This window comes from Quercus lobata, chromosome 3, assembly GCF_001633185.2.
Source record: "Quercus lobata isolate SW786 chromosome 3, ValleyOak3.0 Primary Assembly, whole genome shotgun sequence".
In the NCBI taxonomy this organism is placed as follows: Eukaryota; Viridiplantae; Streptophyta; class Magnoliopsida; order Fagales; family Fagaceae; genus Quercus; species Quercus lobata.
This window is the reverse complement of record NC_044906.1, coordinates 25187407-25203997: the sequence shown is the minus strand read 5'-3', so window position 1 is coordinate 25203997 and position 16591 is coordinate 25187407. Positions and strand designations below refer to the sequence as shown.

The following is a 16591-nucleotide window of genomic DNA, read 5'->3' as shown; positions in this document are numbered from 1 at the left end:
AATACACCTAGATAGGAAACTATCACTAAAATTTTCCAATTGAATTCAATCCTCGTAGCCATCAGTGATGATGTTTTGAGTTTCGTTTCAAAACATCTCTAGATACTTTTATTTGCCTGGCGGTGAACACTAGAAAAGTAAAAAATGAACTCCTAGTTCTAGGTAGGTAGTAGGTACATATCCATGGATGTCGTCAGAATTCTTTGAACTTGCCATCAGCGATTACGTTTTGAGTTTTGTTTCAAAACATCCTGTAGTCTTTACTCTTTACCTCTCTACTGGTACTACTATATATATCTGAGATTTAATGATAATTGCCCAGCAAAATTATCCCAGAAAGAAACAGATTTAAGACATTGAAAATAATCTTGAAAAGAAAAACACACAATTTGAACGATGGCAGTACGGAACGAACTCCAAATTCCTTTGGTGAAACTGGGCAATCAAGGCCTTGAGGTAAATACCAATGGCATTCCTTGAACAACCATTTCAAAATTTTTTTTTTCAAGAAACTTCCCCATTTTATATATGTTCAGCTCACATTTCTTTGAAAACCCATAAGCATAATTTGATCTATTTGGGATTTTAAGGGCCTGTTTGGTCATCAATCTCAAACTCACATTTTTACATTTTAAATAATATTACACACATTTTTACACATTTTTTCACTCACACGTATTTCAAAAAACTACAAATAACAATTTTCAAACTATTTTACCAAATACTCTCTAAAGTTACGAGAATCCATCTACTGTAACTCAGTATCATTAACTACTAGTTTTTTTTTTTTTTTTTTTTTTTTTTTTTTTGTTTGTGTGTGTGTGGAAGTGAATTGACTATTAGTTTCAGTCTAAAATATTATGCGTATCTTTTTGTGAAGGAAAATCATGCATACCCATTATCTATATAATATTATTATTATTATATATATATATATATATATATATATATATATTTATATATATTATAGCAAAAGATCTTCTCAAAAAAATAAAATATATATTAAAGCAGAAGAGGCCATTCCTTCATGCGATGGTAAGTGGCTTCTAGTTGTAGGTTTGGCTGCCTACCATAATCTTTTCTTGCTTACCATACTCTTGTCAAGAAAGCAAATTTAATTCTACTTTAATTACCTTTAATTCTGTAACGTACTTTAATTTTAGTCTAATCTATCAATAGTCCCTAGCCATAATCGAATAAAATAAAGTATTTTACTTATGTTGATTATGATTTATGAATCAAAAATGTAAAATATTATACAAACTGCATGGGTAAAATCCGACATCAAATAGCAAATTTTTTACCTTTATGGTTCATTTCAGCAGCAACATATTCGTACAGGTTCAAGAGCTACTTCTCTTAATACATAAAATAAATGAGATGCCGTTTGGTAAAGAAAGAAACGACAAAGAAAAATAATATAGATCAAATGTCCCAGTTATAATATTAGTGTATTACTCTACCATTTCATACAGAGTGTTCTACTTTTTAATTTTTAATGTGGGCCTTATAATCTCAACCTAATCTTAATTATGTCAAATAAAATAAAATAAACTCATGTGTAATAAATTTAGAAGTAATTTTTTTTTTTTGGGTAAAATTCTATCGCTTTAGAACTCATTATTCTGTTGGAACTAGGAATCTTAAGCTGCTGGAAACAGAATATTGGTCCAAACTCCAAAGTGCAACATTGGTTTAGACTTATGGACCTAAAAAAAAAATACCTTGTAGCAAATATTTGTTTCATAAGTAGTTAATGGCAGCAGTTACGTAGGTACTTTTTACATGGATCAACCTCAGAGAGAAGAGGTATGATTTAATAGGAAAGAATCTATAAGATTTGACATAATGAGAAGCTACTCTTGGCAGCAAGTTTACTTGGGAATGAAAAAGCTAGAGTTTAGATCAATTTGGAAACTTATAATTGAATTGTGACTTAACTCTAAAGGTTATGGTGCCCTTAAGGGACTGTTACAATAGCAAAGCTGCCATTTGTGTACCCCCATAACCAAGCTCAACATGATGAACTAAACAGATTTGGCATAGTGAGAATCCTTTTTTGGTGATAAAGAAAGACGAGTTTTGAGCGATTTGGTTATAGTTATAATTGAATTGTATTTTGAGGTTATGATACCCTTAAAACTCTGTTATGACACCAATACAGCAACTGTATACCTGAGAACCAAGCTCAACATGATGGAATAAACAGATTGAGGTGATTGTCAAATTGTTTAGGTAAAGTTTAAGTCCGAAGAGATTTGCTATTATCTTGTGAAGACAGGAGTATGACAGATGTTGTCTGTTGAAGAGTAATTACAATTCTCTTGCCTAGTATTATAAGAAATTTTTTCCATATATTTGAATCCGATGCATATACACCAATTTGATGGATTTTGGAGGAGAAAGAGTTCATTTTGAGTTTAAATGTCATTTTTATATTTATATGTTGGGTAATCAATTCATCTATACTATATAATAGAGACTACGACGAGATTCTGAAATCAACAAAACCCTGCTCCTTAATCTTTTCTGTTTTTGGAAATTAATAATGTATGTAGTAAAGTCCTTCAAATCTTGTGTGCTTCATAAGTTGTCATGTGGGGGGCTTCAGGGAAATTAAAATTGATAGAAAGGCTGGAGACTTCAGACCTTATATAGTCCTGTTTCTTTCTTCCTTCAAGACTCTCAACATAAGGTTGGACCTTCATAAATAACCTATAACCATGAAAGTTTAGTAATAGATTTTACTAAAAATATAGATCCTTCAAATCTTTATTTAAAATCTTGCAGTTGATCTTTCTCACTGTTCAAGATGCACAAGTTCTATAGGTTTTAAGAAATGGTTTTCTCTATAATTTTTTGTTCATTTCTCTGTAATCTTTGACTCTCTTTTTTCCCCAGGTCTCAAAGTTAGGATTTGGATGTATGACCCTGAGTGGAATGTACAATTCCCCACTCCCTGAGGAGGATGGAATAGCAGTAATAAAGTATGCTTTCAGTAAGGGAATCACTTTCTTTGATACATCAGACGTTTATGGACCCCATACTAATGAAATTCTTCTTGGAAAGGTAAATGACACCAATTTTAATTTTATTAGCTCCAAAGTCAAATGGCCTTTTTCCTATCTGGTAGTAAATCTAAAGATGGTCACTGATATGGAAATGTCTTTGTCATACTATTTTCTATAAGTTCTGCTGTTAGTGAACTGATTACCAATCTGGACCATGTAAAAACTCTGTTATATTAACTAAGAGAAGTTAATATTTTTCAGGCCTTGAAGCAGTTGCCAAGAGAGAAAATTCAGATAGCCACCAAATTTGGCATTGAAAAAGTAGGATTTCCTCACATGCAAGTGAACAGTAGCCCTAAGTATGTTCGCTCATGTTGTGAGGCTAGCTTGAAGCGTCTTGATGTGCAATACATTGATCTGTATTATCAGCATCGGGTAGACACAAAAGTACCCATAGAAGAAACTGTAAGTCATTCTCTTGCCCTTTCAACCACATGACAGCAATGATTGGCCTCTTTGAATTATTTCTTGTTTTTAACTTGAAATTGTCAAATTCTTTGCAAGTCTAATTTGCAGAGAATTTCAGAAAGGATTATTTCATTGTAGTGATGGTGAGATCTTGGTGGCAAATTTGATTAGATACATCTTATTGGAATGTAGGTTGGTGAACTTAAGAAACTGGTAGAAGAGGGAAAGGTCAAGTACATTGGTCTATCTGATGCTAGCCCAGACACAATAAGGAGGGCACATGCTGTGCATCCCATCACAGCTTTACAAACGGAGTGGTCTCTCTGGAGTCGTGAGATTGAAGATGAGATAATTCCACTTTGCAGGTTTGTTCAGTTCAAAGATGATGTTTTTCTATAAATTTTGGTGTCTTGAATGCTTCCATGTATCCTAAATCTCTCTCCTTTTTTTTCCCCCCTTATATTCATTCTTGCATTTGCAACACTACTGTTCTTTTTGAATGACTGCTGCAACCAACAAAAAAAAATCATCCATTTTGTGTAGATTTGATTTCAATATAATTTAATTATCTTATCTAGAAGCATGAGTATGCTCTCTCGAATTTTAATGTTTTTGTACATGTAGGGAGCTTGGCATTGGAATAGTTCCATACAGTCCTCTTGGTCGTGGTTTTTTAGCTGGCAAAGGAGCTGTGGAAAATTTGGCTGCAAATAGCGTATTGGTACATATTTCACCAGTATTTTGTGTTATTCATTTGTAAGATACAAAGATTTTTTAGGAAACAATGATATTTTTCTTTGAGCAACGATTCATCAAGTTCATTGAATAAAACAGTTCCTATTTTAGTCCTTGCAGTTTACAAGAAGTTCCAATTTCATCTATAACATTTGAAAAATTGCAACCAAGTCAAATTTTGAAAATTTAGCTATCAAGCTTTTCAATTTGCCACATTATATTCCATTCAATATTTATTCTGTTTGTGCTTTAAAAGAGTTACACAGTGTAACATCTACTATTGAATTTTTTTTCTTACAAACAGACATCAATTAAGAATGTGACAGATTTTGGATATGACAGAATATCAAAGAAGAATACACAGACAATCGCAATTAGTTTGTTAAGGATCCATAACCAACTTCAAAGTTTTGGGGTTAAGCCTTTGTTGTCATATTTGAAGAACCATCTACATAAGGATTTCAAGAATTTTGGCCTTTCTCCTTAATATTATCAACAATAGTAATAATAACAATAAAGATGCTTTAACTAAACTGACAGCCGGCTCTTTTTGTTTAAGGACAAGCACCCTCGGTTCCAGGGAGAAAATTTGGACAAGAACAAGGCCATTTTTAGTCGAATAGAAGGACTTGCAAGAAAGTACCAATGCACTCCTGCTCAGCTTGCACTTGCTTGGGTTCTCCAACAAGGAGATGACATTGTACCCATACCTGGTAATTGCCTTTCTTAATCTTTTCTTTTTCCCTGATTAATTGCATCGGTTTAAATGAGCCGCATATTTAAGTTTTCCTCATCTCATCAAAAATATTGAAATTTTCCTCACAAAAAGGAGACAAAACAAGTGGCTGAAGTTCTACTCAATGTTATTAATACTATTTTCTTTTTTGTGCTACAAATTAAAATTAATTTGATTTTAATTATGAAATGCTCTTCTCCCTATTAAGCTGCAACATGTAGAATGAAGAACACCTGCATCTTATAGAAACAAAACATCAAATTAGTCATGAAGGGAAAATGTCAAAAGTATACGGATCCAATTTCCATAAGGAGTTCCTGCCTCAAGTTTCAAAGTTTGTCACATAAATAAACAACCCATTTCATGGCTGGAAAGTATATAGATAATGCCTCCTATAATGTCATAAGAGCCTTAGAAAAACTCAGATTTTAGTTAGTGTTACATATTCATAAACAAAGTGTTAGGTTGCAGTCATAACTAAATAAGAGCTTAGTTTGGGTTCATGTTTGTGGCATAATTTTTGAAAGAGTGGTACGTGGAATTTGAAAATCAATGTTCACTATGCTCATGTTCTCTCAAAGTATCTATGTAGTATAAAAATTTCCTTTTGATTTAAGATCCCTTTGGAATTGTTTTGCCAGATTTTATTTTCCAATGTGCCAAATCTTGTATATTGTTCATTCATTTTCCTTGAACTTTTGCAGGGACTACTAAGATCAAGAACCTGGAGAATAATGTTGGCTCTTTGAAGTTGAAACTTACGCAAGAAGAGCTCAAAGAGATATCTGATGCTGTACCAAAGGAAGAGGTAGCTGGCAGTATAAGCTTTCAAAACATGGATCATTTTCACTGGAAGTTTGCCAACACTCCTCCAAAAAATTAATTCTCTACTTACACATGGATGATGTCCATTCCACTTAAATAATGCTATGTTTTGGTGAAATGAACGGCCAGATTTATATTAAATAACTAGCTATGTCATTCACACTGCAAAACTAGCAACATTATTATGTAAACCTTTTCTGAGAATGGCACCAATGTGCTTTGGCAGTTTGTTCTGTTACGATTAGTGCCTTTAAATCCTATCGTATGATGCTTTATATGACATTATGTATGATTTAATGTTAAGATTAATAAAGTTTTTTATTATTATCTAAAATAATGGTAACATGAATATTTGGACATTATCATATAGTTATGAGATGTATAGTATGTGATTTATGTGATTTAGTTACAGAAGATATGGATCATAAGTTCTTTGTAAACTCAAAATTTTCGTTTGTAGTCAGTAATAAAATTCGACATTTCATCTGCAAAGACTATAACATATTAACTAAGATGATTTGCCTTGATTATGGAAGTGGAGACTTCTAGTTGATATGTTGATATGTTTTAAGAGTTAAGACAAATTGAACTGGATGGTTGTGAGATTTATTATTCTTTTAACGACTATCAAATGAATAATAAATCTCACGACTTTAATTTATATAAACTCTCAATCCTGAGAGGATAGTGATCCCGATCATGAAATGTAGGTTGTTTTGATATATCAGGAATGAGATCTAATTCAATGGTCAAAACTTCAGTATGTTAGACAACCACACGTAGTGCTAAAGGAACACATATCCTTAAGATGGAATTCATTGTCTTTTTATAGAGATATAAAATATTCCCTTGAGATAATTTTAATGAGTTTGGTTATTCAGAGTGTTAGGCCTAACCACTTTAGTGAAGAGTTACTAAAGTTTATATTTTATGAAATTTGATTTCATAAATATATATATATATATATATATATATATATATATATATATATATAATTTAAAGGATTAAACAAGGTACTCAAGAATTAAGAGGTAGTAATTTTCAAAGTGGCAATTATATATTATGACTTTGTATTATTACGAATATTTTCATGAATGGGTTAATTGTTTAGATAATAAAGTCTTGGGATTTAATTTTATTAATAAAGCTTGGAGTGCAATTATATTTATAAAGTGGTATTAAATATAATTAATGGTAGCTTTGAGTTTGTCAAGAGTTGATAGATAAGTCCGAAACCCATTGGAGCTAGAGCTTTATTTGTCCCTTTGGTCCCATCGCAAGTCACACGCTTTAGCCCAATTGGGTTGGCCCAAAAAGTTAATCCAATTAGATAATCAATTATTTATTTAATAAGAGCTATTAAATAAAGTAACTACCAAGACAGTTAAAACATATGTATGATTAAAAGAAAGAGAAGTCAATGTTTTTTTTTACAGAATCTTGTAAATACACTTTTCCAAAGGAAAATCAACGTACACAATAATTGATTGAGAGACCACACGTCTTGGGCATCTGTGGAATTGGGGTGAAGAGTAAAGGTTTTCCCAAGTTCGTTCTTTTGTTTTGAATTTCACTCCATCAAGGTACGCATTTCTATTCTTTGTTTCTAAAATTCTAGATATTACATATTATCTTATATGAATGAACAAGATACTTGTGTTGCTTCCGCTGTGTGTTTTGTATGAGACGCAAAACCAGTTTTTCCAACATGTTCATTAGTTTTCGTTATTAGAATTTTTTTGGAGTTTGTTCTTTAATTTTTATTTATTAATTAATCTTGTCACATAAGGCTTCTTCTTTGTTATTATAATAATGTTTTTCCAATGTGTTATAACTATTAGAAAACAAATAGAAAAATTTTTCCAATGCTCACAAATGTTTAAATATCATATCAAGTGGTACAATGTTTGGCCATTAAAGGGTAAACACCCCCTATTTTTGCATAATCTTGCATGACACTCACTTAAGCGAATTATGCAAAATCTCAAGTCCAAAAAGTTCACCCCTCACTTACATGGTATCTCAATTGAGCAAACTTCAGACATAAAGCAACAGAAAGACTCACCTCTCGTCTCGATCAATCCAATTCTTGCCTAACTCTTGTGTCGACCCTAATTTCATGCCAACTTCAATGATCTTGTTTTTTCACATGATTATTTTTTTATTTCAAATTTTTTGTTTTTGTTTTTTTGTTTTGGTTTCTTTGACTCTAACTATACTAAAGAGATTATAACACTTTTTTAACTTTCTTTCAAAGTGGGATTACAAGGCAGAACCAAACCACTAGACAAACTAGGTAATTACCTAAGGCCTATGTGCAACAAGATACCCAAACCTTAACCAATAGAGCCTCAAGTAATAGTCAATGGATAAAATTAAAATTTTTATCAAATAAAAAACAGAAAAAGTAAAAAAGAAAATGCTAAAACTATTATAAATTTTACTGCAAAAAGCAAAGAAACTAACGTGGCAATAAATGAGATTTGTGAACTTCAATAATCTAATAAATGCATATTTTAATTGTTTTATTATGATTTGTGACAAATCAATTTATAAATTTTATGTAATCCAATTTGTAATATATCTTCCTCTCAAAAAAAAAAAAAAAAAAATTGGTAATATCTCTAATATCAATATATCACTCAATGGAAAAAATTTCTCTTCATGAGTGTGCTGATGGCTCGTTCCTGCCACAAACATAAACAAAAAAGATCTCTCATAAAAGTAGGACTTTTACTTTGATAAAACCTATAGAAGTAGTACTTGGAAACAGCTACTCCTTTTTATTTTCTTAAAATAAAATTTTACCTTCTAAATTTGCTAGTTGCTATATGTTTATCAACAAAAAATTAAGTTTCGTGTAAAAGAAAACATAAAAAATATATATATTTATATATATACACAACTATTTACTACAAAATAAAATTATAATAAAAATGTATGTAATTTCACTGAAAAATTCAATCATAATTTTCTTGTATTTGGTTGATTAACCCATTATATAGCTTTTCTTTTAGTTGTATTGTGTACTTTTATCCAATTTATTTAGTAATCCACAAACAGCATATCACTGATCCAGAGAAATCCTAGTTTGAGATAGAGAGATGAGATTTTTATTTTTTTTTCCCTTAAATATTTGCTGTTCATCAAAAAGAGATAGAGAGATGAGATGGGCATTGTATGAAATCATTGAAGTGTCACGGGTGGATAAAGATTTCAATGAGATCTAGTTAATGTGGGTTAACCCAAATAGGTCCAACTCATCTTTTTTAAACTGGCCTAAACTCGGCCCAATTTATTTAAAACCACCTAGCCCAGTTTATTTCTCTAACACGCCCAAGGCCAGCCTCACTCAAATCTAAGTCCAATCATCTACACGGCAAAGCCCGTCAAAATTCTTAAGCCCAACTCAGTTACACCGAGTCAATAACCTAAACCCAAGCCCAACTCCCAACTTTACATATTTACACTGACAACGCCTAAATCCCAACAACTACACGAACACCTCCTAGCTATAGACAATTACATAAACCCATACAACTTACAATGACTACATAAATCCCCCATAAATTTATACATTGACAATACCCCCTCTCCATATCTTACCGAAATAACTTGAATACCCTCAAAACACCCAAAGTACCAAAATGCCTCCCAAGAATGCACATAGATCACTAAAATACACCCAAAATACTCTTGGAAGCTGGAACATCCAAATGACCCCAAACTTCCAGCAAATGACCACAAATTCCTCCAAGATCCTAGGAAATATTGTAGGGGGGCCAGGTAGCTTCCATGAGTCCAATCAAAGGCACACAACTTGACTTGGAGCATCCTACTCTTCAATACTATAGTAAGCCCAATAATAGACCAAAATGATAGGAGCATGGTATTGCTTTGTAACTAATCCCATCACACCTTACCATACTTATTTAATAATAGAATGTCTTGTGAACTGTTATACTTATAGAGGATAAGTAAAAGAGAGGTGCTACATTCACACAATTTTCATAATATTTTCAATACAAATAATAGATAGTAAGTTGTTATTGGTTTTAATTTGAATTCACTACTTAAATTACTTTTTTGCTCATCCATAACAACAACTAACAACCTACCGCTTGTGATTTGTTTTGAAAATATTGTGGACATAGCATTTCTCTAAGTAAAAACGTGGTAAAAATGAACCCCCCAAACCTATTTCATTGGTTTGTTAATGTTTCATTGCCTAATTTATTAGGATAGGAGACCTCACATGCTCTTAACCCCAAGGCTAGATATAAAATCAATTAGATGTAAAAATAAAGACTTATCTTAAAAAAAATATTAATAAATAGGGCAACATTGGTTCATGTTTGATGCGTGATAAAACTCAATATGAAATTCTTGCATATGGTAGAGTTCTGGAATTTTGAAAAATGAATGAACCATCCGAGAGAAAAAATGATAATCAACTTTATGAAATTTCTTAAAAAGATACTTAGGGAGGGTCATTTGCAATTTTTGGCAGGATAGATGGACATTTGTAAGAAACTCTTTTGTACAGTAGATTGTCAACTTTAATAATCTAATCTCTCATATGACCACAAACCAAACAATCCTACACTAAACAGTCCTTTTTTCCTCCTCCTCTCAACAACAGAATCAAAAGTGAGAATTTGATTTTAGCTTTCTTTTCATTATGCATTGTCTTACCTAGATAAATTAAAATTCTAGTTTAAAAAATAATAAATTTTCATAATATTTTTTGGTTAAATTTTATGCTTGAATCATAATATTTGATTTTCTACATATAAAATAAATTCTTGTGTAGTCAATTTAATTCATCAAATTATGTGTTAAATCTTTTTTTTTTTTTTGGTTGATTGATGTTGATGGGTGATTTAATGATTAAGTGAAGTCACTATAGTGAGTTTGTTACTTAGATTCTGTTGTGCTACATGTTAATTTTATTTTATTCTTGTCATATTATAGTTTTATATTGTAGATGATATTTCTTTTATTTGTAAATATCTTTAACAATAAAACCTTACTAAAAATAAAAATTTGCATATGAAAATCTTAAGGAAAAAAAGAGAGGAGTAAAAAAAACATTTTTTCAATTAAGATTTCTTGATAAAGTTATTACTAGGAAATTAAAAATATATCATAGAAAATTAATATAAAATCTCAGAAATGAAAGAGCAATTCATTAAAAAGACATGGTAGATAATGAAATTGTACAATGGAAAGATAACAATTAAAATAATTAATAATGTTCAAAAATATTATATAAAAATGGTTTATTATGGTTCCTGCTCAGGCCCTTTTGGGGATCAGAGGGCATGGTTTAGTGGTGGGGAGAGGGGAAAAATCTATTTTTATGGTTCCTGCTCAGGCTCTTTTGGGAAGGTGTCTTGCTGGGATGGCTTACTACCTAAAAGAGACAAGCTGAGTTGGAACCATTAGGTATATGCCATGAGGGATAGGGAGAGAGAAACAACCCAGACCGTAGCAGGAAAGGGTGCTACGGCAGACTAGCAAACAAAATACTCTTCCTTGTCTGGCTATGGGAGGGCAAGACACAAACGGAACAGTGATGGTCGGCCAGTACACCCAGACCAGACAAAGGGAATTAAGGGTTAAAACAGTAAAATCGAGTCACGACAAGCACTATAAAAAGAGGATCTTGCCGTGAACAGAGGGGGAGGAACAACGAAACTTAGGGAAGGAAATAGAAAACTTAAAAGAAATAGCAAGGAAAACAAAGTGAGAAGAAAGAAAAAGAAACAGTGAGAAATAAAAAGGTGGGCATGCATCGGTAGATTAATCCCTTCTCTCCCTCATGAAATCCAGCCCTTTGTAAGAAAAAACTCGAAAACACCTACGTAGAAAACCACTCAAGCCCGTTTCCCTCAGGGCTGTTAACTTCTACAGCAGGACTCTTTCCTGAGAGATTGACAGCATTGAGGAGGGACGTTCTCCCCTTTATGGCTCTGCTCTCGCAGATTGAATTTCTAGTCGATTTCCTCCAGTATTCCGATTAACCTATGATTATAAACATTTGATGTTTCTCTGTTATTCTTTTTCCTTCTCTTCCGTAAAAGGAAAACAAATAGTGTTGTTATTGTAATTGATGTTAAGGGCTATTCGGTCAATTCTCCATTTAAGTGGCTAGATATTTTCTCTTTATTCTATGATTATTATGTCTGCCTGCCATAATTTGTCTGAAACAGTTCTATCTGCCGTGATGACATTCCTGGCAAACTTGGCCTAGTTTGTGCACAAGCCGGACTACCTTAAGTTGAAGCTGGACCGGTTCTGACTCCTTTATCCAAAAAACTTGGGTTTAGTGCAGCAGAAGGCAGCCCAGTACCACTAGCACAACCCACCCCCTTACAATTGGTGACTCCATTGGGGAGCTGGGAAGCAGATAGGGGCAAAAAGAAAAAAAGAAAACAGAGCCCCTCACAAACAATGCCACCAAAGTCCAGGACGACACGAAATATGAGTGTCGTATCCTCACAAGTAGAATCCAGGCCAACAACGCCTCACCAATAGCAACTTAACCAAACGCAAGGTGCTAACAGAACGGGGGCTAATCCTCAGCTCCAGACAAGAGTCCCCGCGGACAATGTTAACACTTCATTGAAGTATTACAATCACTGCAGCACTCGCAGCAATAAATGATGGAAGAGATCCGTCAACTAAAAGCAGACAAAACGAAGGAAAAGGTAGCCAGCATGACCCAGATCAGGCGGCAGACAGAGAGGAGACACTGGTAGGAGGTGTCCCACGGAACGCTGAACAGCGCTTCATTACTATGGTTGAAGTAACGGCTCTCCTGGAGAAAGAGAGAGCTAGAATACCAACAGAGAGGTTTTACGCACGAAGACCTCCTTACCCTCTAAAGGTACTCAGCAAACCATACCTCGAGAGGTATGAGCCAAGGGCCTTTGCACAGTACGATGGTAGGAAGGGAAGTACAGTAGAGCACGTGAGCAAATTTATTGATACCCTTAGCCCTTACGCAGTAGACGAAGACTTATGTCTGCGGGAATTTTCAAAGTCATTGTGTGACCGAGCGTACATCTGGTACATTGGCTTAAAACCAGGATCAATCTCAACCTAGGATGACATAGTGGATGTATTTTGCACTAAGTACTTCCATGGAGAAGAAACGGTAACGCTCGCAACTCTGCAAGTGACCAAGCAAAGGAATGGCAAATATTTGATGGAATACATCAAACGGTTTAGGGACATAGCACTTGATTGCTACGACCACTGTGAAGAAAGGACTTAAGTAGAAATGTGCATGACCAACATGATTAGAGAATTCAAAGCTGTCCTAGAAAATCAAGAAATTTCCCAGTTCGCACAGCTATTGCAAAAACTAGGAAGACAACTCAATCCGTGAAGCCTAGTTCAGACAAAAGAAATGCCCCGCAGGCTATGGCGGTGTCCACTGGAAGATGAAGAATCTTAGGTTGCTTATAGTTCGCAATGTACACATTTGTGGAGATCTTGAATATATTCCTAACGCATTAAGGTTGCTTGATTGGAATGAATATCCTTCATCTTCCTTTCCAACCACTTTTTGTCCTCAAAAAATCGTTGCACTTAAGATGCCACAAAGCAACATTAGATTGGACAAGCTTCTCAAGGTATGAATGATCATTAGTATTTCTAACATAGTATTTTTTTTTTTTAACCATATCTTAAAAATTGTTGAAGCTGAATTTGTTTTTATTTTCATTTTTTATAGAGCTTACAATCCAAAACCCTGAAATATATGGATTTTCGTTCTTGTGAATACATTACGAAATTACCTGACTTATCAATGTCCACCCCAAACCTAAAAGAATTGGTTCTTTCTGATTGTTATAATTTAGTGGAGGTTCATGAATCTGTTGGACGTCTTGATAAGCTTGTAGTATGGGACCTCAAGGGTTGCTCTGAACTTCAATTTCTTACAGATTGCCTCATGATGAAATCCCTTGAATATTTTAATGTTTTATACTGCTCAAAGCTTAAGAAGTTCCCTAATATTCATCCAGAGATGAAAAGTTTAAAGTATTTAGAGATGGGAGAGACTAGTAGTAGTGTGTTGCCACCATCATTTGGGAATCTCAGTCGGCTTAAGACCACACTCTTCGGTTCCTATGACCATTTGTTACATCTTCCAAATAGCATCTATGAATTGCAACATCTTTGCGATCTTGGTCTTTATGGCACTGTCGTATTTCCAAAGGATTTCAGATATATGTTTCCAAGCTTGATCAAACTAACACCAAGCTTTTTTGAAATTCGTTCAGAAGTAGATTTTATTTTGACTTCGTGTTGCACCCACACATTGAAATATTTATACATATACAATAGCAATGTTGTTACCCTCCCAGAAAGAGTTGTCGATTTTACCAGATTACATACACTTCATATTGAAGGGTGCAAATTGCTTCAAAAAATTCCAAGGCTTCCACAAGGCATAACAAAAGTACATGCATCAAACTGTTTATCCTTGGATTCAAAGTCATCAAGTGAATTATAGAATTAGGTCTCTTTCTCTCTCTCTCTCTAGCTATGAAGAAACAAATTTGATTACCAACTGCAATTTTCTTAAAAACTTACTAATTTTCATGCAGTTTGGAAAAATGTTAGGGTGCAAAATATTTGACGGAGTCCGCTGGTACATCTTCCCAATAGATGTTACCCAGTATATTGAATTTAAAAAAGCGTACTTGAATTCTGATGAAGATGAGTGTAACAGATTATGTCTCTCCTCCTCTGACTTCTCTGTTCATGTAACTGAGTTCCATAAACATGAAACTAAATACTTGAATTCTGATCTTGAAGACAATGGATGTGGCTATGAAATTGTTGTACCAGGAAATAAGATTCCATTGTCGTTCATGTATCAGATTGGAGGGTCCATATCAATTTGGATTGGATCAGAATTTAAAACACTTGCTCTCTGCTTTGCTTTTGATCTGCCGATGGGAAATACTTACAGTTATGTTTGTGATGTCCACATGTCCATCAATGGTTTCAAACGGGAGCTCAAAGTGCAACTCTTTGAAGAAATGAGCATTGATCATCTGTGGTTTTATTATATACCTAAAAGCTCATTGCAGCAGCTATTCAAAGACTTGAATCTAGGTTCCAGGAATTTTGTTAAGGTTTTATGTAGAATCTCTTGTTGGACTAGTGAAAGCACAAAATTGCGTCCTATCCTTAGAAGGTGCGGGGTTGGTGTAATCTGCAGTTGCAGTAGATGAAATTTATGGGGAAATGATGACTTCTGACTAGGGGTGTCAATTCGTGTTCGCGGGTCGGGTTCGTGTCGTGTCGAGGCATAAGTACTTTGCTATATGAGTTGACCCGAACCCGACCTGTTTAATAAACGTGTCAAGAATCCTCAACCCTAACCCGACCCGTTTATTAAACAGGTTGACCCAACCCGACACGTTTAACCTATTTAATTAATAAGTCATATAAAAATTAATACAAATAACCTATTTAATAACCTGTTTGATTAATAGGTCATATATGACCTAAATAATCTATTATCAATTTTTATATATCAAAAATTAAAATACAATTACGGCCATAAATATAGTAATAAACATATAATTACAACAAAAAAATTAAGCAGTAATAACAAAATTTAATGCCTTTATTATTTAAACGGGTCAAACAGGTCAGACGGGTTCACATGTGTGAACTCGAACACGACCCATTTATTAAAAGGGTCAGCCGTGTTGACCCGAATATGACCCGAATCCATTTAGCCTCGACCCATGACCTGTTTATAAACGGGTTAATCGTGTCGGGTTCACGGGTCGTGTCAGATTTTGCCACCCCTACTTCTGACTTCAATCCATATCCACAACCTCTTATTCGAATTTTGACAAAAATGCCATGGTACTAATATTACATTGAAACTGTTTTCTTTGCCTCATCGTCATTTGATTTCTTTTGCATTTTTTTTTTTAAAACATGGTATCCAGACCTCTTCGAATATCTGACTATTCTCCTGAGCATGTGCAATTCTCTCGTTCCACACACACTGGATTATTACAAAAAATAATCCCTTGAGGGTGACCCTTAGGCGTCGGCAAGAGGTTTCGAACCCAAGATCTCATGAATATCACGAGAACTAGGGAACCACTAAACCAACCCCTTGAGGTTTGTTTTGCATTGTTGAATGCCAGAGTATGTCCCCCTCCTTAGTTACTTTGCTTTATTCACATCTTTGGGTGTGTTTGTCACTTCTCTATCTCTCTTCCTCAGTACCTTTTTTTTTTTTTTTTTTTTTTTTTTTTTTCACTTCTCTTTCTCCGCATTTATAGGCTCATTCACGTTGGGGAATAACTCAATTTGAAAACATAGTAATGCAAACAAAAAGCAGAATTAATGCTACAATTTGGTCATTTGATCTGTTGCCGATTTCAAGTTAAAGGACTAGTAAAGGGACAGGCAAAAGTTGTGATTTGGGGCAGCGGAACAATAAAATAAAACATTTACCCAAGACAAAAATATATAATTTTGTTAGGCTGATTCCAAGCCTCATGAACAATATGGATTACAAACACTGACAAACACAAATTCAAACAAAACCTGTCACAAACGCAAACTAACTTACAAACCTCACTACATATAATGTTTTAGACCAACAAGATCAACATCTAATTGATCATACTCAAAAAGATTACTCGACTAAACTAGAATTATTGGATTTTAGTTGAGCATATTTAATGGGCAAAGTGGGATTAGTTTGATATAGCTAGCTTGAGTGAATGTAGCTGGGAATATACAACTCCATAGGACACATTGACAA

General features: G+C 33.7%; 1 protein-coding gene across 1 annotated transcript; it reads left to right on the top strand.

The window, feature by feature from the left end:
• Window positions 1-241: 241 nt before the first annotated feature.
• Window positions 242-6025, top strand: LOC115981970 (probable aldo-keto reductase 1). The gene is made up of 7 exons (XM_031104426.1): window positions 242-456; window positions 2902-3069; window positions 3273-3476; window positions 3672-3844; window positions 4104-4200; window positions 4774-4927; window positions 5655-6025. Exons 1-7 carry the CDS (start codon window positions 397-399, stop codon window positions 5831-5833), a joined length of 1035 nt encoding a protein of 344 aa, XP_030960286.1. The 5' UTR covers window positions 242-396; the 3' UTR covers window positions 5834-6025.
• Window positions 6026-16591: the final 10566 nt, after the last annotated feature.

Coding starts and splice junctions, on each gene's coding strand:
- LOC115981970 (XM_031104426.1), top strand. CDS start 397: ATGGCAGTACGGAACGAACTCCAAATTCCTTTGGTGAAACTGGGCAAT. Junction 3,070..3,272: donor ATGAAATTCTTCTTGGAAAG/GTAAATGACACC, acceptor AATATTTTTCAG/GCCTTGAAGCAGTTGCCAAG. Junction 3,477..3,671: donor AAGTACCCATAGAAGAAACT/GTAAGTCATTCT, acceptor ATTGGAATGTAG/GTTGGTGAACTTAAGAAACT.